At 35.4% G+C, this 25,692-nt stretch overlaps 1 protein-coding gene across 1 annotated transcript in view; it reads right to left on the bottom strand.

Moving 5' to 3' along the window:
- The window catches only part of LOC137644128 (FAD-dependent oxidoreductase domain-containing protein 2-like), a 290,079-nt gene extending 264,387 nt beyond the window's left edge, over positions 1 to 25,692 (bottom strand). The window contains exon 1 of the mRNA XM_068377099.1: positions 25,427 to 25,692. Within this exon, the coding sequence (XP_068233200.1) occupies positions 25,427 to 25,429 (3 nt within the window). The 5' untranslated portion in view covers positions 25,430 to 25,692. The remainder of the gene's footprint in view (positions 1 to 25,426) is intronic.

The raw sequence follows: 25,692 nt of genomic DNA, 5'->3' as shown, positions 1-25,692 counted from the left end.
TTTATTATTTCCGGGACATTTTATCTTTCTACCTATAATTTACTCTTTTCACTACCTATTCACGAATCGGGCTAAGTGGTTTTAGTTAATTTTCTTGCTCCTGTCACAAATCACCAAACATTACTGTTCATGGTGTGCATGCAACTCATACCATCTTGCCTCTCTTCACCACAGCCATATTATTATTATTATTATTATTATTATTATTATTATTATTATTAAATTCTAAGCTACAACCCTAGTTGGAAAAGCAAGATGCTATAACCCCAAGGGCCCCAAAAGGGAAAATAGCCCAGTGAGGAAAGGAAATAAGGAAAAATAAAATATTTTAAGAAAAGTAACATTAAAATAAATATTTTCTGTATAAACTATAAAAAATATTAACAAAACAAGAAGAGAAACTAGATAGAACAGTGTGCACGCGTGTACCCCCAAGCAAAAGAACTTTAACCTAAGACAGTGGAAGACCATGGTACAGAGGCTATAGCACTTCCCAAGACTAGAGAGCAATGGTTTGATTTTGGAGAGTCCTTCTCCTAGAAGAGCTGCTGCTTACCATAGCTGAATAGTCTCTTCTACCCTCACCAAGAGAAAAGTAGTCACTGAACAATTAGAGTACAGTAGTTAACCTCTTGGGTGAAGAAGAATTGTTTGGCAATCTGTGTTGTCAGGTGTAAGAGGACAGAGGAGAATCTGTAAAGAACAGGCCAGACTATTCGGTGTATGTGTAAGCAAAGGGAAAGAATCGTAACCAGAAAGAAGGGTCCTATGTAGTGCTGACTGGCCAGTCAAAGGACCCCATAACACAGAGAACCTCCGTCTCTTGACTCTTGGTTTCCAGACGTTCATTATTTATTTATTAAAAGAAAGTCTTAGTTTTCTTTTTCAATATTCTTGTTTTTCGGCCTGCAGGAGTAATTTTGCTATCTAATGCAAAACAATTTTATGTAGTGGTTTTTAAGGTTTTAAAGGTCGCTCATGAATGGCAGAGGCAAGGGACAGTGACATTGCCATAGCAAGCAGGACAATGCCCTAGAGACTGACCATACATTATATGATCAGCGCCCAAGCCTCCTCTCCACCCAAGCTAGGACCAAACAGGGCCAGGCAGTGGCTGCTGATGACTCAGTAGATAGACCTATAGATTCCCCCAAACCCCCCAACCTTAGCTCACAAGGATGGTAAGGTTGCAGACACTAATGGCACTAGCAAGTCTGAGCGGGACTCGAACCCCCAACTGCCAAACACCAGGCAGAGACGTTACCAATCAGGCCACAACAACCCTTTAAGTGCACTTATTTTACCCGTCCTATTTATTCATCATTACCCCAGATCTTTTCTTATAATATCCCAAATACTGTTCTTTATTCCATTTTTTCCCTGTAATTTTCCAGTTATTTTACTAATAACCTTGCCTGCTTTTCTCATAATTAGATTCATAACTCCCAGCACTGTTATATTCAGCTATATCATCATATAAATATCCTAATAACAGTTCATAGAATTATGGTGGGTATATATAACCATTACATTAGACCGCAAAAGATTATGAATGCTCCAATATCATATTGCACTGGGTAAAGTGAATTAAGGATGATCCAAGAAGCCAGAAATAGGATCTTACGCAGCAAATAAAGGCTTCACTGAGTGGTTCTTAGAAACCGAAGCAAGATGGAAATTGGTATGAAAAAGGATACCCAGTAGAGTGAAGTATAAAGAAATGACTCTACAATGCTGTACAACCTCTAGTGAAGGTTTTCGGTAGCGCTTTATATCGCAATAATCTTTAAAGATTTTGGGATGATGCATCATAGAAATAAGGTACGAAATAATCGTGGAGCAGTCGACAAAGAAACTTAATTTGAAAATGGACAAATGCTCCAACTCCAAAGATTTCCTTTTAATTATCATAATTCTTCCAGGAAGTAAAACTCTCATATGCAAATACAGGCATCACAAAACGGTTTAATGACCAAGATTAATGAGAGATAATCAAGGTTATCATAATGCTTTAATTACTCATGGTGAAAAAATATCAAGCTGCATAAATCTTTTCTTAATAAAAGAGGTCACGAATACATTGAATATTACTCAAGAGTCGTTCACCAGACATATAGACGACCTCATTTCACTTTAATCTATGCATGCGCCCTCGTTAAATAGATGGGAGTAAGTGGGTCTTTTCTTAGAATCAATATTAAACTTTAAAGTAATAGATCGTTGAAAGTAGGTGTTGATGAGCACCATAGAGACTATAGGAATATAATATTTGGTGTTCTTAGGGATAGTGTTCGAGCCCTATTACTTTGCATACTATCTACGCCTAATATATGGTTTGACCAAGAAAACAAGCTCGTTGCATATGCAGATGATGCTACTCTCTTTGCACCAGTTCCATCTCCTGATTACAGATCCCTGGTTGCTGAGAAAGAAGAGAGGAAAGGTGAGGAAAAAATAAACAAGGAGAGAAAAAAGATATGCAAGGTGAGGAAGAAAAAAGGCAAGGTGAGGAAGAAGAAAGGCATGGTGAGGAAGATATGCAAAATGAGGAAGAAGAAAAGAAAGGTGAGGAAGAAGAAAGGCAGGGTGAGGAAGATATTGAAAGTGGGGAAGAAGATATACAAAGTGAGGAAGAAGAAAGGCAAGGTTAGGAAGAAGATATGCAAATTGAGGAACAAGAAAGACAAAGTGAGGAGGAAGAAAGGTAAATTGAGGAAGAAGAAAGGCAAGCTAAGGAAGAAAAAAAAAACATGGCGAGGAAGAAGAAAATCAAGGTGAGGAAGAAGACATGCGAAATAAGTAAGAAGAAAGGCAAAGTGAGGAAAAAGACTGGCAAGGTGAGGAAGAGGAAAAGATAATCTAGATAAACGTAGTGCATGGTGCAAATTATGGGGCATGTGCTTGAACCGTAACAAAACATAATTTTATTGTAAGTAGGTCTAGGACGGTGGCTTTTCATCATCCAGATCTTTGCATTGACAATGTCTCTTCACCAATATACAACTCATTCAAAATTCTGGGTGAACTTATTGATTGCACATTTACTTTTGAGAAACACATTCAGTGCATTTAATTGTGCAATAATTGGCTTATTAAGAGAGTCTTTTGGGATTTTCAGTGATCTTGAGTAAATGTTTTTATTCTTCCATTTTACCTTATTTCGAGTACTATTCACCTGTCTGGTCTTTAACTGCTGAGTCTCAGCGTAATTTATTGGATAAAATCTTGCGGTTTATAAATTGTTTATCGCTGATCTGAATGTTAAATGGCACCGTCGTTTAGAAGATTTTTCCATAATTCTGACCATCCTTTCCATTCAGATCTTCCCAGGCTGCACTATCCTGTACGTAGTACTAGGAATGCATTTAAATCTAACAAACTTGTCTTCTCCATTATAAAGTCCAATACTACACAGTATTTTAGAAGTTTTATTTCATTTGTGATCCGATTGTGGAATGATATTCCTAATCTGGCGGTGGAATCAGTGGAACCACAGAATTAAATAATAAAAACATTTCTTCAGTACAGATTGATCACCAAATATCTTGAAAGACTTTCTCAATAAGCCAATCTATTTTGTGCAATTGATGACAAAACAGACTGATGTGTTTCTAAAAAAGTAATTTGGCAATCAAGAATCTAACGTAAAATCTTTAATAAGTCTTATATAGTTTAAGAAACATTATTATGGCATATATATGGATGTTGAGGAGCCACTGTCCTCAATCTACTTACAATCATACTTTGAATTTTGTTATGGTTCAACTTTATGCCCCATAATTTGCACCATGCACTAAATTTAGCTAGATCTCTATAATGGAATTCTGCAAACCCACATGTACATTCAGGAGATGGAATTGAGGCAAAGAGAGTAACATCATCTGCATATGCAACGAGCTTGTTTTCAAGGTCAAATCACATATTATGCGTATTTAGTATAAACAGCAATGGCACTGGAACACAACCCTGAGGAACACCAGCCTAATGGTTTAACAATTATTCTAAGTGGTAGTCACCCTTTTATAATATTACAATAAATGGCATATTGCCACCTTTTTTCTTATTACATTAAATATTATATTTTATACTTTTTTATCTTATATTAAACGGTATATTAGCCACCTTTTTATCGTACTGTATGAAATAGAATATCTACCGTCTCTCATTATATTTGCTTCGTAGTCTATACATAGCACATTTACTTCTCTTTCACTTTGCTTTCTTAACCTACACCATTCATAACCTTATCATCATGTCTCTCCCTAAGCTTTTGTTGAAGATTAATTCCTCCAGACTTTCCATTCTTCGCCTTCCAATTATTTCTGTGCTTTAATTCAATCTCGAATCCAGCTATCCTACTATCACTTCTGATCTTTAGACCTAATATGAAACCTTTGATTTAGGCAATTTCAATGTTTCTGCTGCCAGTTTCTCTCCTTCCACCGGTGTCTTTTTCTATTTCGCTAAGTACTATTAAGGAAAAATCCCTTATCAACTCTGCCAATATATTTATTTCTAAAACTACTTCAATTAGTTGGAACAAAAGTCACACAAAATAAATGACTCTAATTAGATAGCTTAAATCAATCACTGGCAACGAATGCTCTTTCCTGGAATATTTTTCACTTCTCTGAGGTGCTGCATTATTGTATCCTATCATGACCTAATTCAGCTGAAGGAAATTCATTTGATCAATGATTTCTGGCTGACCTATTTTTGCGTATTTTTTCTTCCAAGATAAAATTAGGTTACCTTGATGTTTATACTCTTTAAGTGGCGTTTATGCATCGAAAAATCATGCTCCTGGCGTGAGGAAAATCTTTCTTAACCTGCAAAAAAAAAAAAAAAAAAAAAAAAAAAAAAAAAAAAAAAAAAAAAAAGAAGAAGAAGAAGAAGAAGAAGAAGAAGAAGAAGAAGAAGAAGAAAGGTATCTTGCATGAAGATCAACTCATGCAACTCTGGTAAGTCAGGCAGCTCAGCTTGTAAGTCAATATACATATCATGATTACTTTATGAATAAAAAAGAACAATGGCGAATATTAATAACGACGTCCATAGCGCTAACATCATGATTTTCCCCCAGGAGAGAGAGAGAGAGAGAGAGAGAGAGAGAGAGAGAGAGAGAGAGAGAGGAGAGAGAGAGAGAGAGAGAGAGAGAGAGAGCATTTCAGAATCAAATGTACGTATTACGAGTCTCTGTGCCTCGTAAACAACATGGACGTCACAAGGTTTTAATTTCAAATGAAACGAATTTGCAAATGACGTCGGCCTTTTGAGATCCCTTTCCACTATTGGTATACTGACCCGCGAGACTTTCTTTTGAGGAACGTATCCAACCTTCATCTTCCATTCACGTGGCTCAACAGGTATCCAAACTCTCTCTTTTCTCGTTCCACGAAGACTTCCAATCCAAAAGCCTTTTTGATATTGCACACCCCAAAGCTTCCTGAATGAAAGAAACATCTGGTGACGCTCATGTCTGGGTATTTATAGCACGGCAGCTTATTTACAGCAAATGTTGACACGAGAGAGGCAAATATGTATGAATGGAATAAAAGTTATGTCGTATAAAAAAAATCCAAGCAGTAAACAAGTACCGAGAGTACTGTTTTGGGCAAGAAATTCGTACTGGAATTTGAATAAACCGTTCTATACTACTCTCCACACACGACCTAAGTCATCAAACGCAAACTTGTTGAGAGAGAGAGAGAGAGAGAGAGAGAGAGAGAGAGAGAGAGAGAGAGAGAGAGAGAGAGAGAGAGAGAGAGAGAGAGAGAGAATAGTTATTGTTGAACGTATAACTTTCCACAGCAACAGGTGCATTTCACCTGATAAAACAAGGTAATTTACGTTTTAATACCGAGGTCACTGTTGAAATAATATTTCAAAGAAAAATGAATTTGTATCAGATAAAAACATAAATGCAACAACAGATATATTTGCAACTGCAGAGATCCAAACATCTACAACTAAATATGATGCTGATGCAGAATATCAAGCAAAATTATTTTATCTTTCTTCGACATTATCAGGTTAATCGAGCGTACACAGATATATACCATTTACGAATATTAGATATATTATACTCATGTTATCCTATACACTTTTCTTAAGTAAATATTTTTCCATGCGCCCATTCTAGGCTAAAGTTCGCTAACTATACCTACATAATCACCTCTTTAAGAGTGGTCCAAGATATTGTATTTTGTCAAAATAAATATCTGCAGAAGTGAGAAATTACCTTGTTTTTTTTCCTGGAGGATAAAAAATCGAAAAGAAAGCTTGGAAGTAAACAACTCATGTTCAAGAACTATTCTAATTATACTTCTGATTTCAAATAAATAATGAAAAAAAAAATTATAATAGTTAGATGGTAGAGACATAACTGGTCCCGTTGGTAAAAAAAAATTTATAGGTGAGAAAAGTAATATTAAATCGTAATTTCTACATACTATACCTGAACTGGGCAAGTACTTATGGCACTTAGTGTTTTTAGGTTGTACCTTAAGAAATACATTTCCGTCATTAAATATATTTTGAATTTCAATCACATTTTCCACGAAATTTTGAGTCGTCTGGCAAAGGAGCATAAGCAGACTTCCTTTGCTAGCGCACTGAAATTGCGATATTCTCAACAATATAGACAAGCAAATTAATAAGCTTGATATCAGTAGAACTTCAAAAGTTCAAAGTTGGAGCAAATGTTTTTATGTTGACCAGGCTGACATGAGTCTTTTTATAGTTTATATATGACATATCTGTTTTTGACGTTGTTAATAGTTTATATAGGACATATCTGTTTTGACGCTGTTACTGTTTTTAGAATGATATATTGTTAATTTACGCTCATCATTTATTTACTTCCTTATTTCCTTTCCTCACTGGGCTATTTTTCCCTATTGGGGCCCTTGGGCTTATAGCATCTTGCTTTTCCAACTGGGGTTGTAGCTTGGCTAGTAATTAATAATAATAATAATAATAATAATAATAATAATAATAATAATAATATAAACAAGACCTAAATTCCAATGATGATTGTTTATAAATCATGTTCTCAGTTATCGACATGGTCAGGGTTCCATGAAATTAGGTTGTTAGCCGCAGCGAAAATCGAAATAATTAGGAACTTTGCATATTCTAAGAAAGGATGAATAACCTACTTGTAATAGTGAGTGAGATACATTGAAAGACATACAGTAAAATTTTAACCGTTTTACTCCCAGGCTATTTGGAACTTTCCAACCCGGCTTTTTTTTCAAGCTCATTTTGCAATATCTATTTTTTAAATTGCTCTAACAGCCTTAATTTTTGTCATAGAGAGGTCAGGTTGGTCTCATTATTTTGGAAAATGCCTGAAGTTTCTCATAATGATATCAAAATTATGCAAAAAAAAAATGTAACTAGCAGTTTTTTGCAAGGACGTACCAGTACGTCCATTGAGTTAAAGGGATGAGTTTAGTGAAACGTACCAGTACGTCCATTGGGGGTAAAAGGGTTAAACATTGCATTCATGAAGGCCTTCTTGCATGTTACTTATCACCATATCATAAAAGCAATGAAAGACTTGAGTAAGGGTACTTATGCATTTGTTCGAGACGATTAAATATGGAAATGATGCTTTAGTTTCCTTAATAAATCAATCGAAAAAAGTAAAAATCACGTAATCATCAGGTACCCACACGATAACAAACAAATATAACACTGATATATACTTATATTATATTAATTTTGTTTTATAATTATTTACGATGAGTTCGGTATTTCAAACTATCCAGGCGTGTGAGTGACCCCTTCTAAAACCTGCCACTGCCTACGCAAACAATAGCTTAATCCATCAGCTACATATGAGGTGTAGGGAAAGAGTCGAAGTATGTATGTACGTGTGTATGTATGTATGTGTTTTTTTTTTTTTTTTTTTTTTTTTTTTTTAGCCGCATAACCACGCTAAGAGAATCAGACGGGGATATGAAGGTGGGACAACAAAAGTGAAGAAAACACCAGGCAATGAGAGAGAGAGAGAGAGAGAGAGAGAGAGAGAGAGAGAGAGAGAGAGAGAGCTCGACTGGAATGGGGTTCCCTCTTTCAAAATAAATTAAAGTAAATTACAATTACATTCGCTTACGGGCTGCAACGCAAGAGCCCGTGTCTTGCATAATGCAAGGCAACCTTAACACACATACACACACACACACACATGGAATGGGAAAAAAAGACCAGATCTCTTAAATAGCAGTATATGTATAAATACAAGTTTAAGAAGCTTAGGTGAATGAAGGGATAAATTACAATATTCAAACATTAATAATTCCCATAAAGTTAAGTAAATACCTACAAGTTTGTGAATAGAAAGCGAGGTGAGGCCACAGAGGTTATCCTACGTCTGGACATGAGGGGGGGGGGGGTCAGTGTTACCAGATCAAATATGGTTGAGAAGAACTTGAGGTGTGTAAGAATACTTGTGGCCAACTGTACATTGCAAAACGGATAAGCGACAGGTTTACATAAACAAATTAAAGCGTACGTCATTAAACATCAGCTTTTTAAGTGTTTGAATGTTAAGCTTTTATCATTTCCTTTACAGTTTAGGGCTGGAGTTTTAAACATGGGTAACTGTTTTTATCATGCTCAAGTGCTATTTGAGAACTGTCCCACTGACTAAAACACCAGTATTTGGACTAGAATTGTAGAACATGGACAAATATAATGACTGAAATAATTATACCAATTCCCTAATATCGCAAGAGGGTCTGCCCCTCTCTTTTATTCTTCTCCTGTACTTCTCTTTCTCCCTATTTCCTTAATCTTTCCCATCCCGAGTACCTGCCGTTGAGCTATAAACTGGATTGTATCCAGGGGTACTCTTCCTTTCCCCATATTCCCCACTTCCCTATTATTATTATTATTATTATTATTATTATTATGGACAAATGCCCAGGTGGTGAAGCGCGGAGATCATACAGTGCCGAGAGGTACGAGTGTGAAAACCCCATAGTTTCATCATGAGGTTTAAGTTGATGGCTATTGGAAATTAAGATGGAAGAAAGGAAGAAGAAACAGAGGTGCAGTAGAAAGCTAATGTATTTAGATCATGAAAACTGGGAGACGTGATTCTCTCTCTCTCTCTCTCTCTCTCTCTCTCTCTCTCTCTCTCTCTCTCTCTCTCTCTCTCTCTCTCTCTCTCTCTAGCAAAGCACTGCTAATGCTAACTCTCCCTGCAACTTAAAGGTCTATAGCGTAAAAGTTACCAAAATGTGTCTGTTACTTAAGATTTAAGCACAAAATTAAAAATACAAACAGCAAAAGACATTAATATCTGATAACAATTTAATGAGAAAACCTTGGGGAATAATATCAAAGTCGTGTCTGTGAGTAACTAAAGTTTCTTATCTACTAATAATTCAAAGGTTTGAAGGCCACTCATGAATGACAGAGGCAAGGGACAGCGACATTGCCCTATCAAGCAGGACAATGCCCTAGAAATTGACCATATTACATATCATCAGCGCCCAAGCCCCCTCTCCACCCAAGCTAGGACCAAGGAGAGCCTGGCAATGGCTGCTGATGACACAGCAGATAGACCTATAAGCTCCCCCAAAACCCCAAGGTTTTTGCACAGAAGGATGGTGAGGTTGCAGCGACCAAGTGAACTAACGAGTTAGAGCTGGACTCGAACCCCAGTCTGGCAATCACCAGGCAAGGACGCTACCACCAAGCCACCACAACCCTAAACAAATAGATATCAATATTTTATCTGATGTCAAGATTTCCTTTAGAAATTCCTTCTACCTCCCCAACTATAATATTCTTTCTCCGCCCTCGGTATTCATCACGTAAACTCCAAACCAGACCATCTCCAAGCTACCCATATATAGCCATATATTACCAGCTTTCACAAGAGCTCTTTTTTAGGAGAGATTCCATCTCTGAATTACGCTGATAACCAAAATCGTTGGAAAAGCAAATACAAAATTTAGTGGAGACTTTACAAGGATTTTTTCCGGGAAATTGGGCGGGGGTGGATATTCAACACAGCAAATGAACTTTTGAAATTAAAATTTAAAGAATTTAGAGACTTTGAAAGAAGGACCGGATATCAATATTCGTTTATGCATCAGTAAAAAAAGTTAAAATTCCTCTGATAAAAATACCAGAAATACCAACTTCAACTATTAAGGACCTCTGGAAATGTGAAAGATAGTAGTTTGTCTACTGTATAATCAATGCGCACGTATCATGAACATTATTTCATGATAGGAATCTTCTTGTTTGAAGTCTTACTGGCTGGATATGGATAATCAGTCACACATACACACACACGGTAATCTTTTTTTAATAACGTTACGTTGCTTTAAAATCTAAATTTCATAAAATGCAATGCTTATACATACAATTTTCTGTGTGTAACTCTATTTTGGTCAGTCTCTCCAACCAGTGGGCTTTGTTGAACACATTGAAGCTACGTTTGCCAAAGCTTTGGAGCGGCGCATATCACTGTCTCAAAACAAAATTTGCAATCTCGATCCTTGTCTTATATTACAGTCTTTATGGCAGTTTGAATTGAATAGAGCATACATATTTCGTGAAATTGTTATTTTCCTCACACGACACTTATTGTTGTTTAATTTTATTCACAAAGATCATTAATTTCACAAAACGAACAAAAATACCACGAACTTTATCAGTTAACAGTTATCTCTGACAAACTAAAACAATATTCGCAAAACGAAAAAATTAGTAAAAGAGAAAACGCTCATAACTAGCATAAGAATTCAGAGACTGCAAACCTGCGCCAAAGAATTATTATTATTATTATTATTATTATTATTAATTGCTAAGCTACAACCCTAATTGGAAAAACACAATGCTATAAGCCCAGGGGCTCCAACAGGGAAAATAGCCCAGTGAGGAAAGGTAACAAGGAAAAATAAAATATTTTCAGAAGAGTAACAACATTAAAAAAAAATATCGTTCACGAACTCGGTCACGTCAAAGAAAGAACATAATCCCCAAAATGTTATATTCCTTTCCTTCCTAAAATTTATTCACTTATAACAGTTTACATATAGTCCTTTAGTAAGATTTCAGTGAACATCCTGACATACGACACTACGTAATCCTGTTAACAAACAAATAAGTCTTCTATTGAAGATAACAACAAAATCAACAGAGATTTGGCCAGTAATCACAAAAACAAGTAAAATAGAAAAGCAAGAAAAGAAAATCATCCTGAAGTGTACCCTCAAGCAGGATATCAAGAAGGGTTTTACAGACATCTATGGTACAAAAGCTATGGCTATGCCATACGTTTGAGAACATTGGTTGTTTACCCACTACCAGACTTATTCTAAGCACATATACGTAAGATAAATCACATGGAAATAATTAAAAACAATAATGCTACGAAGGACTTAATGGGAAAATGTAGGGTATTATATAAAAATACTTTTAATTACTTTACTTATTTTCTGATGATGTTCAAATCTCTTGAATCATGACAATAACCCCTTCGTTGCCCTTCCAATAAAAAGAATTGGTGAGCATTTACATAAATAAAACCCAATTATATCTATTATAGAGATTTTTATAACAATCAAAATCCACTTAATAACATATTTTGCATATCTGATCAATATAAGAATATGTGTATAAATGGTTAAATATGCAATATTCAAACACCTCGTCAGCTCAATAGCGAGGCAACTTATGAATTGAAATCTATAAAACGTCAAAATAATTATTGGTACTAATTATCAACATTTCAAGCCACTAATTCCTGTCCAAATGATGACCAAGGCTCTTGTTATTGTCGTTAGAGACATAGTGAATTCTACGGCGTATCTGTGAGGGATAACCCAGATTAAGGCTTACTCTCCCCACTTATAGTCCATTTCTTTTAGCGATGCATATTTGCACCGACTCGCAGCTGTGCCCTTTTAGCTCGGAAAAATTTCCGGATCGCTGATTGGTTGGACAAGATAATTCTAACCAATCAGCGATCAGGAAACTTTTCCGAGCTAAAAGGGCCCCGCCGCGAGTCGGTGCAAATATGCATCGCTAAAAGAAATGGACTATAGTCTTCGGATAAAATAACACTCATTTACTATTCCTTATAGATCATTTCTTATAAGCAAAATTATATTACCAATCTTTCAATAAAAAACTTAACAACTCACCCCTCTAAGATTTCTTCATCTATTTTTTTTAAATATTTAAATTTCCGTGTTAATTCTTATGGACTTATCATTCAAGTGAGAGAATTCATTAAAAAAAAAATAAGCAACGTCTCTCCATCTCATTCCAATGAAAATTGAATTAATAATGAATCTCAGAACTAAAAAAAAAAAAAAAAAAAATCACCTGAATGGAATAAGCTAATCTCTGTTAACACAGGGGAGGGTTATATAACGTCTTATTATTTTCTGTGTGTGAGAGAGAGAGAGAGAGAGAGAGAGAGAGAGAGAGAGAGAGAGAGAGAGAGAGAGAGAGATTATGGGTGAAAGCAATTATGGATGATTTTATTTGGAACCATTTGTCTCCTAGTTTGATATATAAATAAAGATACACGCACACATATATATATATATATATATATATATATATATATATATATATATATATATATATATATATACATTTATACATACATATATATAAATATATATATATGTATATATATATATATATATATATATATATATATATATATATATACATAATCATGACCATCATCAGCCGTTACTAGTCCACTGCAAAACAAAGGTCTCAGACATGTTCCTCCGCTTTCGTCTGTTTATGCTCTTTCTGCGGCAGTCCACGTCCGCAAACTTCTTTAGTTCGTCAATCCATCGTCTCCTATTCTTTCATCCGATTCTTTTACAATCTCTTGGGACCCATTGTGCAATGTCCATCTATTATCTGTCATTCTCATCATATGTCCTGCGTCCATTTCTTTTTCTTACAAGTTGTTACAATATCTTCTACTTTAGTTTGCTCTCACATCCATGTTGCGCTCTTTCTGCCTACCAGTGTTATTCCCATCATGATTCTTTTCATAGCTCTTTGAGTTGTAACTAGATTATATTCTAAGGCTTTAGTAAGGTTTAAAGTTTCTGATGTATAAGTTAAAACTGGTAGGACCAGCTGATTAAATACTTTTCTTTTTAGAGAAATTGTCCTTTTACTTCCATAATCTGATTTTGTTTACTAAAAGCTCTCTATACAATGCTTATCCTTCTTTTAATTTTGGTCTCGTGTCCAGGGGAAACACTTACTGTCTGTCTTAAGTATGTATATTCATTAACAATCTCAAGAGGTTCGTCCATAAATCTTATTTGTTGTCTCTCTGCATTATCTTAGTTTTACTCATATTCATTTCCAGTCCTTCATGCATATATATATATATATATATATATATATATATATATATATATATATATATATATATATATATATATATATATATATATATATATACACAGTATATACATACATATGTAAACACACACACACACACACACACACACACATATATATATATATATATATATATATATATATATATATATATATATATATATATCAGAGCACTAAAAGTTGAAATTTTCAAACCACTGATGAATACCCTAAAATAAAAATCTTGCATAAGCATAATGATAGCTGTCATAGAATCATAATTGTAATTTAAATTTCCCAAGTTCTCTTCTCCTTTTCAAGATCATCATCACAACGTAAAAAAAATAAATACCGGACGGTTCGTAAATTGTATACAAACTGCCAAATAGTGAAACGAAATAACTATTTATCAAAATCAAAATAGTTTGGAGCCTTTTCAGCTATTATCAAAACTTTTTGGCATTCATGCTTACATAGAAATAGGCAGACTAGCGATCCATCTCCCCTATACAATAAAGAGAAAGGCTCTCTCTCTCTCTCTCTCTCTCTCTCTCTCTCTCTCTCTCTCTCTCTCTCTCTCTCTCTCTCTCTATATATATATATATATATATATATATATATATATATATAAATATATATATATATATATATATATATATATATATATATATATATATATATATATATATATATATATATATATATACAGAGAGAGAGATAGAGAGAGAGAGAGAGAGATTTCTTTCCGGTCATGTTCAGTGGCATTTCGAGACGTATGACTACTAGGTCTCTCCCTGTCCCCTGGGTACTGGGGAGAGAAGGTGAGTGTGCGTGTGTGTACATATCTATCTAAATAATTAACCGTTATTTTTGACGGGTCGCGTACACTAGTCTATAAAAATAATAAAAACAAAGTACTATACTCTCACCAAAGAGTTAAATAGCGAAGGGTGGCGCGGATGGTAACTTAACGAGCTAGTCATGTTGTTAAAGAGTATAAGGAAAATACAAAGTAGAACATAAGAATGGGGCGTGGCCTATCCGAAAAAAAATATTTGGATATTATTTCTATAAGTAATATCCTCACTAATACATTTATTTGAAACATCGAAAAAATATCCATCTAAGAGAGGCATAACACTGAAATTATAATGTAGATAATTAAACAATAGTAAATACAAATGAGAAGTAAATAAGTCTGCTAAATCAAGATGAAATACATTGTGCTTAATAACTTCACTTAAACTATTCTGCACATAAAGGGACATTAAGGCAAATAAAAAGAGCAAAGATAATGTTCGAAAACATAAGTATCGTGGTCATGAGGTTTAAGAATGTACAAGTCTTGAAGAACGCCTTTGCTAAGCATGACATTGGTGGGTAAAGATGCTACCACTTCTGAGTAATTTTGAAGGTCCCTGAAAGGTGTTGTACCAACCGTGTGTCACACGATCGTACATAGTTCATTTTGTGCTTATATCTTCGCTCTCCCCTCGCACTAAAAAGAACCTGAAAAAACTTGTCTGTTTTTCTCACCGGTAACGGTGTCGAATTTGAACATGAAATTTCTTGTTGCCTTGAGCTTTTGTGTATAAAGGAGAGTGTTCTATAATAAACTCACTCAGTTGCTTTCATACTGCCTTTGCGTCACAACCCTTTCTCCTACCTCGTCACAGTGTAAACATTGTGAGAGATTCTGTAATGGTAAAAGTGTGGAAATAAAAACTTGACAACTTTATTTCTATATCATACCAGAAAAGGCGAAGGAAGATAAATATCGTTTTTTACAATACCATGCAAGCTTTTATTAAACTGTTAGAAATAGACTATAGGGTCGAAGGTCATGCTAAACGTTGTTAACAATTTACAAATGCAACGTTACCAACTTACAGAGAACCATGAATTGGGATATGTTGGGATATAAAAATAAGCACTACTTTTGCTTTTTTTTTGACTTCTGGTCATATCTTTATATCTAGTAAAATTAGCAGATATTTGAATTAGTATTGCTAGGTAGTGATTCAATATAATGCATAGTTGCATCGTCTGAAGGTACTCATAAGCTAGGGAATTTTGTTGGTTTAAAAGTTTAAAGGTAACTCATGAATGGCAGAGGCAAGGGGCAGTGACATTGCTCTAGCAATCAAGACAATACCCCAGAGAGACTGACCATATATTATATGATCAGCGCCCAAGCCTCCTCTCTACCCAAGCTAGGACCAGTGGCTGCTGATGACTCAGTAGATAGACCTATAGGCTCCCCCAAACCCCACAACCTTAGTTCACAAGGATGGTAAGGTTGCAGACACTAATGGCACTAACGATCTGAGCGGGACTCGAATCCCATCTGGCAAACACCAGACAGAGTTTTTTGCAGGTTTCTATTGTTGTACCGATATACATCAAAACACTGCAACTACAAAAGAAATGTCTTTTCTCTCCAGTATTTTTCAGAGCGTTCATGTGTTCTGTATACCAATATTTGAAATAACATTTAAACTCCATAAAGATTAACAAAACAGAGGAAATGGTCTCTATGGAGGAATAAGTAGGTCCTCCAAAGCAGAAGTACTTCAAGTATACTATATCATTTTCTCAGATGGAAGGTTATAGAAGCAAATCTCAATGGACACAGAGATAGAATTCCAAAGTTTGCCCATGGAGTGGTAATAAACCTAGTCACACAAACAAGTAATCCAGGGATTTGATTTATGGAATTTGGTGCATATCCAAGATGAGAAGCCATTTAGCATCAAGGCGTGAGAGCGGGGAAACCTTCTGTCACACAGTGAAGTAAAGGCTAAAAAGAGTTTTGATAACAACATAAAATAATGGCAATATGCGAGGAAGTGAAGTAGAAATCTTGAAGGGGCACTGCAAATATCGTTAAATAACGCCTACAAAGTGAAATGCACTGATGCCACTGATCCCCGACTGGAGAATTCTCTAAATCTTCAACACAGGAAACGTGGAATGTTGTGCAGCCTGACGAGGATAATCTTGTCAGCTTATGAGAGAAGTTTTCTATGCATACTAAATAAGTTCCTTGTGAAAGGCATTGCTTATCCTTTGATGAATTTAGCCAATGAATACTCTCGAGGACCATTGTGTCAATAGGCGTTGATGATACTAAATTAGAAAATGGTCGAAACAGCGTAAAATATCTTACGCTAAAACCACCTTGCAATGATGTACTCTGGACGGGGACTCGTAGACCGTAGCTACAGAGAGAAGACCACTTATCACCTAAACTCCTACCTCCCTATCTACCCCTCAGCTCCCCACTACCGCCTACCATACTTAATTTTTCAAAACTGTTATACACAAGTACACTAGTCTTATAATATAGAGCTTCACTTTCTCGCCAATTTTTCTGCAATAAGCTTTTGCCAAAAAATATCTCATTTAGCCTGTACAGAGAGGTAAAGGCAGTCCATCGATGTCATTAAAGGTTGCTCATGAATGGCAGAGGCAAGGGACAGTGACATAAGCAGGACAATGCCCTAGAGACTGACCATATATTATATGATCAGTGCCCAAGCCGCCTCTCCACCCAAGCTAGGACCAGGGAGGGGAAGGCAGTGGCTGCTGATGACTAAGCAGATAGACCTATAGGCTCCCCCAAACCCCCCCAACCTTAGCTCACAAGGATGGTAAGGTTGCAGACACTAATGGCACTAACGAGTCTGAGCGGGACTCGAACCCCCGACTGGGAAAAACCAGGCAGAGACGTTACCGATCAGTCCACAGCAGTTATAGCCCCAACCCTTTTCAATGGAGGTAAAAACTCTTTGAGGATATGATCATTGATTCGATATACTGGTGAAATTAGATTAAAAGAGAAACAATGCTAGAACAAGGACATTCAAATAAAACAACTAACGCTCAGAGACTGACTTAGCAATCTGAATTATGCAATAGTGAAAAGACATATTAGAAGCAGCCTCAACACTCAAAATTCCGACAGAAGAGCAGAATTTAATGGTAATAGGTAGAAACATAGTATCTGGAATGTTCTGAAGATCAAAGATAATAATTTGGGTGATTTTTGAGAAAAAGAAACGATGTTGAAAAATATACACAAGATTCGTTTGTATACATTATTTGTAGAAAGAACACAAAGCTTCAAATAAAAACAAAACGCTAAATACGAGTGATAACAATTATATTACTATAAAACTAAGACTAATTATGCGACTTCGCAACATACATAATTTTTTCGCTGTAACATTGCATTTCATCATTAAGAATATTCAAAACAACTTCAATTCCAGATTTCTTGTTCACAGAATTTAAAAACTCATCTCATTTGAAGACACAAGAAATGGATAGGTTAAGTTAGGTTAGGTTAGTCGTCATCATCATCATCATCATCCAACATTACAACAGATCTGTCATTATATAATATATAAACTATGATGAGAGACTCAAGTCAACCTGTTCACTTTAAAACATTCGCTACAATTTTGAACTTCTAAAGTTCCAAGGATTCCACTGCCTGATTAGAAGGATCATTCCACAACCTGATCATAGCTGGAATAAAACTTGTGGAATACTGTGTAGTATTGTGCCTTATGATGAAGAAGGCATGAAAAATCTCATGCAAAAAAAAAAAAAAAAAAAAAAAATAGAGACCTAAAATATCCATATTTTAACTCCTTTTTTTCCTATATGAGCAACCTCAATGGAAACTTTCTCACCAACTTAACGTCCACCTTAATTTGTTGCAGAAAATGGGTGCATACTCTGAACAACAATTAAGAAAACTTTTGATGAACGCCTCATACATTAAAAACGATGACGAAAGTGTTTCCCAAACATAAAGTCTGCTGAATATCAGATGAATTTTAAAGTTAACTTCGTTTTAATTTTGTACTGTGAACGCTACACTGATTTCCCAAAGAAAAATTTACAATAATTATGTTTGAGTTAGCGACGCCTGATTAAAAACTTTCATATATTTTAAAAGCAAAACGCGATAAATTTCCAAGGCCGTAATTCTAAAAGCCTTTGGAACATTTGCTTTCAAAGGTATTTCAAATGATTGAATCACTTATATCTGAATGTCTCTCCCAGATATAGTGCACAAAAACGTGACCCCAACGAGAACCTTTGTGTTTAATTTCCAACACAAAATTATAAGGCTTCTCCATTTGTTTCTAACATATATTTGAGGCCTATAGTGATATGGCAACAAAATAAAAATATTAAAACACCTGGAAGCAAAGAGGTCATTATGTCTAATAAAAACGCACTCACAAACACGCATATATATATATATATATATATATATATATATATATATATATATATATATATATATATATATATATATATATATATATATACATACAGTATATGAATTCATCTATACATACATAGACATTATATACAGCAGAGGACTATGAAGCGTGAAGTAGAAGATGATGAATGGAGAAGTATTTGCTTAAAAGCTCAAGTTAGAGAAGACTGGCGAAATTTAAGAGAGTCCCTTTACGTCAATAGGCGTAGGGGGAGATGATGATTGATATATATACACACACACACACACACATATATATATATATATATATATATATATATATATATATATATATATATATATATATATATATATATATCATGGGTGTCTCGGTTCATTGATACAGAACTGGTCAAGGATTTGCAAGATAATTGTTCGATCCTATTTCTGCCGAAAATAAGACAACACAGCTACTCAAGAGCACCAGTGATAGCTGGAGTAAAAGAAAAGGGCATTTGCGTAGAAACATTAGATTACAAACCTCCAGTATCGCATTTTCTAATGTGTGTAGACAAATGAATAAATATAAATATACAGCGTGTTAATTTCACTTCCACCCAAATTTAACTATTACAGAATACTTTTTTCATACGTTATATTATCTTTAGTTCCACTCTAACTTTTACCTATCGACCTCACATGAAACGCATGTTTCATTCTCGCCTTCTAAGAATTAAACTCCCCAATCTCATTTCTCTTAATATGACTTTATTCCTCGTAAGTAATGTGGATTTCGACAAACACTGCATTTCTAAAATCAGAAACTTCACAACCTCCTGAATACTATTGCTCATAATACCTCTCAAGGGACTTGACCTCCCTCTGGGTAATGTCCAGGGTTGCCAGGTTTTATAAACGAGAAAAGGCCAACTTCTAATCAACAGAGGCTCTAAAAAGGCCAAGCCATTAGTAGAAAAAGTCCAAATATATAATATTTAAGGGCCGCCTTTTTTCATATTATTAAATGCCAACCTGTTTTAAAAAAGGCCAAATTATAGGTTTGTTGGCCTGAAAAAGGCCAAACTGGCAACCCTGGTAATGTCTTACACAAGGTCCTTTAAATATACTCCGAGCATATTTAAAGGACTTTGATGCTACGAATGAAAACTGTCGCTGTGAGGGAAGAATTCAGCGCTCCAAGCCACACCTGAGTGGGGTTAGGTGGGTGGAAGTGGCTCTCCATATCTCCGTCTTCCAATGTAGAAAACTTGGGTCGCCTGAAAGGGATCCCTTCTAACTACTTCCTTGAAGCGCCAGCTTCAAAAGGGTATTCATCGTCGAACCTGAGAAGTCATATTCAAAGAACTCCACCAAGACGACCCCTTTAAAAAACCTTGGAGCGAAAGGATATCCAGTCGTGTCATTCATCACTGTCCTTAGTTTGATTAATTTTGATTTTTTTCGAATCCCAATTTTATCCTCCATTAAATTTCCACATTAAGGATTATATTACAATAAGGAGCTCGTCTTTGGCAATTTACTTTTCTTAATTTATATTAAAAGATTATTTTGACTTTAAATATTTTACAGCCCTTTGAAGCAAAGGATATCTCATAGAAAAAATGGCCATGAATCTACTATTCTTGATTTATATTAAAGATTATTTTGACTTTAAATATTTTACAGTCCTTTGAAGCAAAGGATATCTCATTGAAAAAAGATGAATTGGGAAATAAATATAAGGTATTAATAACCCTGTTTCTTGAGGTAACTTCGACCGAGAGTCGGGTTGTAACGAGTTTATCTTTCCGGTCCTGCTAAATTTAGATAAACTTGAGATCTACTTAATTTTACGATTCCCTTCTCTTTAGAAATAATCATTGAACATTTGTGTACAAAGAGAGAGAGAGAGAGAGAGAGAGAGAGAGAGAGAGAGAGAGAGAGAGAGAGAGAGAGAGAGAGAGAGAGAGAGAATATTACGATTCTCTTTTTATTATTATTATTACTAGCCAAGCTACAACCCTAGTCGGAAAAGCAAGATGCTATAAGCCCAAGGGCTCCAATAAGGAAAAATAGACCAGTGAGGAAAGGAAATAAGGAAATAAATAAATAATGAGAATAAATTAAGAATAAATAATTCTAAAAACAGTGACAACGTCAAAACAGATACTGTATGTCTTATATAAACTATTAACAAAGTCAAAAACAGATATGTCATATATAAACTATAAAAAGACTCATGTCAGCCTGGTCAACATAAAAACATTTGCTCCAACTTGGAACTTTTATTAGTGTTCTCTTAACGTCTGCAATTAATACTAGCTGCTACTACTATTTGTTCCTCGTAGTTGTTCACAACAGGTTAGGTATAGGTTAGGTTAGGTTAAATACCAAAATGTACTTGGGGTTCAGAATGGCTACATTACTATTAATATTATCATCACTATAATAAGTAACCAACAGGGGACTAAGAATGAACACCGACGGATGGAAAGCCCAGTGTAACTGATAAGAAAAGGTCAAGATAATAATGACCGGAAATGGAGCTAAAATTGAAAACTGTCATTCGAGCTTAGTTCGTGATAAATTTTTATTTGCTCACGGACTTACAGAAAATTGATGCATATTTTCGTTGTAAAATCATAAATGATGCTAGTATCTGTGTAAATTGAAGCCTATAGCAGGCAAGATTATGCCGATAAATAAGGGGAAATTATGCCTAAAACTAATGATGTTAAAAGTGTTCTACCAATTGACAGCAAGGAGAGTAAAATCAGTTCAAAGGAAGTAATTATCTCTTGTATACCGTACAACAAAATAAATTCATCTTCAAATTATCTTGAAAAAAAAATCTGATTCAGTATTAGTCTAGGCCTAACATCTAATCAGATGGTTCTATCTTTAATAACTTACGCATCCAGAACTTGGAACCTTACAGCCTTAGTATATAATCTAGTTACAACTCAAAGAGCTATTGAAAGAGTAATGATGAAATTAATATCAAGTGACAGACAGAGTAACGTGGATACGACAGCAAGCTAAAGTAGAAGGTATTCTAACATGTAAGAAAATACCATGGACAATGGCATGACATATAATGAGAATGAAATGTAATAGACGGACATTAAGAATAACAGAATAGGTCCCTACAGACTACAAAAGAAGCAGGAGAAGGAAGTGAAGTCGATGGGTGGACGAACTATGAAAATGAGCGGGTATAAACTTGCAGAGAACGATCATAAAGAGATGCGAGTGGAAGGACATGTCTGAGGATATGTATAATATCTTATTTAATAAACACCACCATGTAATTACTAAGCTGCAGCTGTATGATCTCATTTTGTGGCATTAGGCCTATGTTAACAAATCTGTCATGAAACCGAAGTCACCTTTGTTCAATACCTTGGCGTTACCTAATAACGTGAGTAGAATGATGAGCGTCAAATCAAATGCCTCTTACACATACAACAATACCATTCATTCGTTTTAGAGAAACTTTACATATGAATATGCAAGTCACGGGCTCTTGCGTTGGCGGCCCATAAGTGGGGGACACCAATACCAATAAACACAATGTTGTATATTTAACGCACATTAACTTTTATTCATTTACAGCAGGTTGTGCGTGAAAGCCCCGGTATTCGAGCAAGAAAAGCAGAGTAACCATACCCAATTTGGTTTCATTGTAGTGTATTACAGGGCAATGTAACCTAGGAAAACAACTACTTTTTCATATAGAAAAAATTACGCTCTCTTCGAAAATGACACTCGTTCCCGTCGCAAATGAATAGTTTCAGAAATATATATACATCTATATCCTACGATAATGGGGGACCCCCAGTGGGAACTCGGGGTTTTGGGTGGGGAAAACATACTGGGGAAACAATATATAAACGTAAAACAAGCCTTTTCTTCTCTATACATTACCTTCTTGAATGTATTATAACCGGAGGAAAATACAAAACAGTATAACTGGATAAACTTTGGAGGAGCCGTTGCAAAGATTATTTCATGAAAAAATACAGCAACCAGTGCTGCCAACGTCTGATATAGATCAAATGTTAGCATTCCATGCTAACATTAGCACCCATTTGTACGTACATTCGTGCATACCTGTTTTCGGTCTGCGCAAATATCACTCCCCCTGCGCAGAAGCTTCCCCCCCCCCCAATTACTCTTTTTATTATCGTATTATCATCTCATTTTATATTCCCATTCAATATTATTTATCATACATTCCATTTTATCTTCCTATATTGGGTTTATTTCTTTGGTTATTTCCTTTTCTCTCCCCGGTTTAACAAATACTTGCTCTGGACTAATTTCCCTATCCAGTTCATTCACGGTAAAATCATCTCATTTTATATTCCCATTCAATATTATTTATCATTTATTCCATTTTATCTTCCTATATTGTTTTTATTTCTTTTCTTTTGTTATTTCCTTTTCACTCCTCTGTTTCACATAAATACTTGCTCTGGACTAGTTTTCCTATTTAGTTCATTCATGTTTACCCGCTAGTCTCCTTGTTTTTCCCTTAACCAATCACCAACCGATGCCTATTCAAAGTTTACACAAGGGGGTTGTCTACAGATATTTCCCTACCCGCCCCCCTTCCTTTATCTCTTTGAGTGGTCTGTTCATGTCCCTTCCTCCCATCCCTTTTCCGTTGTAACCTTTGACCTAGTAAGGTGTGCGTCATTTCAAGCGAGATTTATTTTTTTGTATTTTTTGATGGAGGAAGTTATAGAAACTTGTAACGGCTGCAGTATTCCGTACCTAAAAGCAGTGGCTAAATTCCAAGGTGATTTTTATGATTCTTCAGCCAATGTTGATTATTTCCTTAAATCACACAACGTAATTCCTCAACGTTTACAGTGCCCCAAGTGCCGTTCTCTTTTATCTTATAGGAAAGACATTCACGTGTTTTATTGCAATTCTGAATGCATCATACCTAAAACTAAGAAGAAACGTCGTTGTGGTTATACCGTTACTGCCTATAAAGGTACATTTTTGGGGAAAAGTTGTCTACCCCCATGGAAGATATTATTTGCAAACCACTTTTTGCATAAACATTCGGACCATGAGACCCTCATGCATGGTATCGACATATCCTTGAAAACTAGTGTCGATTGGAGAAGTTTCTGTTCCGAGGTTACCGAATACTTCTTCGATAATCAAGAGGCAATTGGTGGTGATGGAGTAACAGTTGAAATAGACGAATCTCATTTTTGTAAAGCTAAATACAACCGTGGTAGACCGTTAAGTGCCATATGGGTCTTTGGGGGTATTGAACGTGAATCCAAGAAATTTTTCATTATCCCTTTAGTTCCCCCCCCCCTTTCTACTAAACGAGATGCTGCTACTCTAATTCCCCTCATTCAGAAATATATCAAACCTGGTAGTGTTATTATTAGTGTTAAGTGGGCTGCATACAACTCCCTTTCGGATATTGGTTACGAACATAAGTCTATTAATCATTCGGAACATTTCGTTGACCCCCTAGACCCAACCATCCATACTCAAAATATAGAACAACTCTGGAGAGAAGTGAAGGAGTGGGTTCAGAGACCTGGAAGGAAGACTGAATATTTCAAGCAATATTTTTCCAGGTTCTTTTTTACCCCCTACTATCCATAACATACGTTACTGCACCACTTCTTCATTACTGCCAGTCGCCTCTACCCTCCTTTACAACAACACACAATGGACCCCCTCGACCCACAAGACCCCGATGACCCCCATCCATCCACATCCCAGTCATAGGAGTTAATCCGTCAGTCTCACCCTCCCGTGACCTGCAAGTTTCGTCGTTTTCTTAATAAAAGTAAGTCATTCCTCAATAGTCATTATATGTGTTTTGTGACCGGGGTACTTCTAGGCCAGGGGGTTTGTTAGGTTCTGTGCCCTTTTTGTACTTTTTATATATTGTGTAATAGCCTAGTTATATGGAAAAATTATTTAAAATACGTATGGAAATATTTAGTATTTCTACCGCTAGTGATGTCATCGTGTCGTTGGTAACTCTGTGTACCATTCCTCATCGTTGGTAGTACTGTGAATCACTGGTAACGTTGCTAATGTTATCGTTATCAGTACATTCGTAAGAGAAGTGACAACGTTGAACAAGTGCTTATATTTAAATATTTTAACACAACATATATGTCAACAGTGATAATATTTAACCATTTTAACAGAGAATATATGTTTTCCTGTAGGAAATATCGTGATTTAACCGGTTTTCACCTTCATTTCATCCGTAATAACATCAACCAATTCGTCAACTTAAAGTTAGACGGATTGGTTGATCTGTTTGATTTCGGTTGAAATGAAGGTCAAATTCGGTTAAATCACGTTATTTACTATAGGAAATCATATATTTTCTGTTCGAAATCACACCCTGTAATGCAATACAAATTTACCAGAAATTTTTTGCTACCATCGTTTTAATATCAACCTAGGCCTACATTACATTCGGATTGTTCAAGACAAATCTACAATAAATTGGAAATGGGTCTTAATGTTAATACATTAAGCTCCAGTTGGTGATCTCCGCAATGAGGAGTGAATTTGCATTCGTATAAACAACTGCCACATAAAGAAAATGTCAATACTATTTTAGGTTAGGAAGCAAGTTTCAAACAATACACAGGTACCAAATATTCGTAGAGATTTTACATACAAGACCTAAACTTTACCAATTGTTTCGTTCCCTGTGTCAGCAGTCTCTTTCGTTTGGTTAATAATGATCATCACCAATATATATATAAAAAGTAATAACACATTACTTACCATATATCCTGAGCTGCAAGAAGCACGAGTTACAGCGAGTTACTCACAACGAAGAGTTAGGCTAGGCTATTTTAGTCTCTCGCTAACGTAACCCACCTCTCTCAATATAACAGGTTACTTTCCACACGAATACTTTCTTCATTAAACGCTATTATTCACACAATATGTCACAATACACAAGAATATCACGTAAAGGAAAGGAAGAGGTTACAAAAAGCAATAATTGTACCGACGGAAGGGAACGTAGAGCGTTTGGATGAGGCAGA

The sequence above is a fragment of the Palaemon carinicauda genome, chromosome 7, assembly GCF_036898095.1.
Source record: "Palaemon carinicauda isolate YSFRI2023 chromosome 7, ASM3689809v2, whole genome shotgun sequence".
NCBI classification, from domain to species: domain Eukaryota; kingdom Metazoa; phylum Arthropoda; class Malacostraca; order Decapoda; family Palaemonidae; genus Palaemon; species Palaemon carinicauda.
This window is presented reverse-complemented; position numbering and strand designations above follow the sequence as displayed.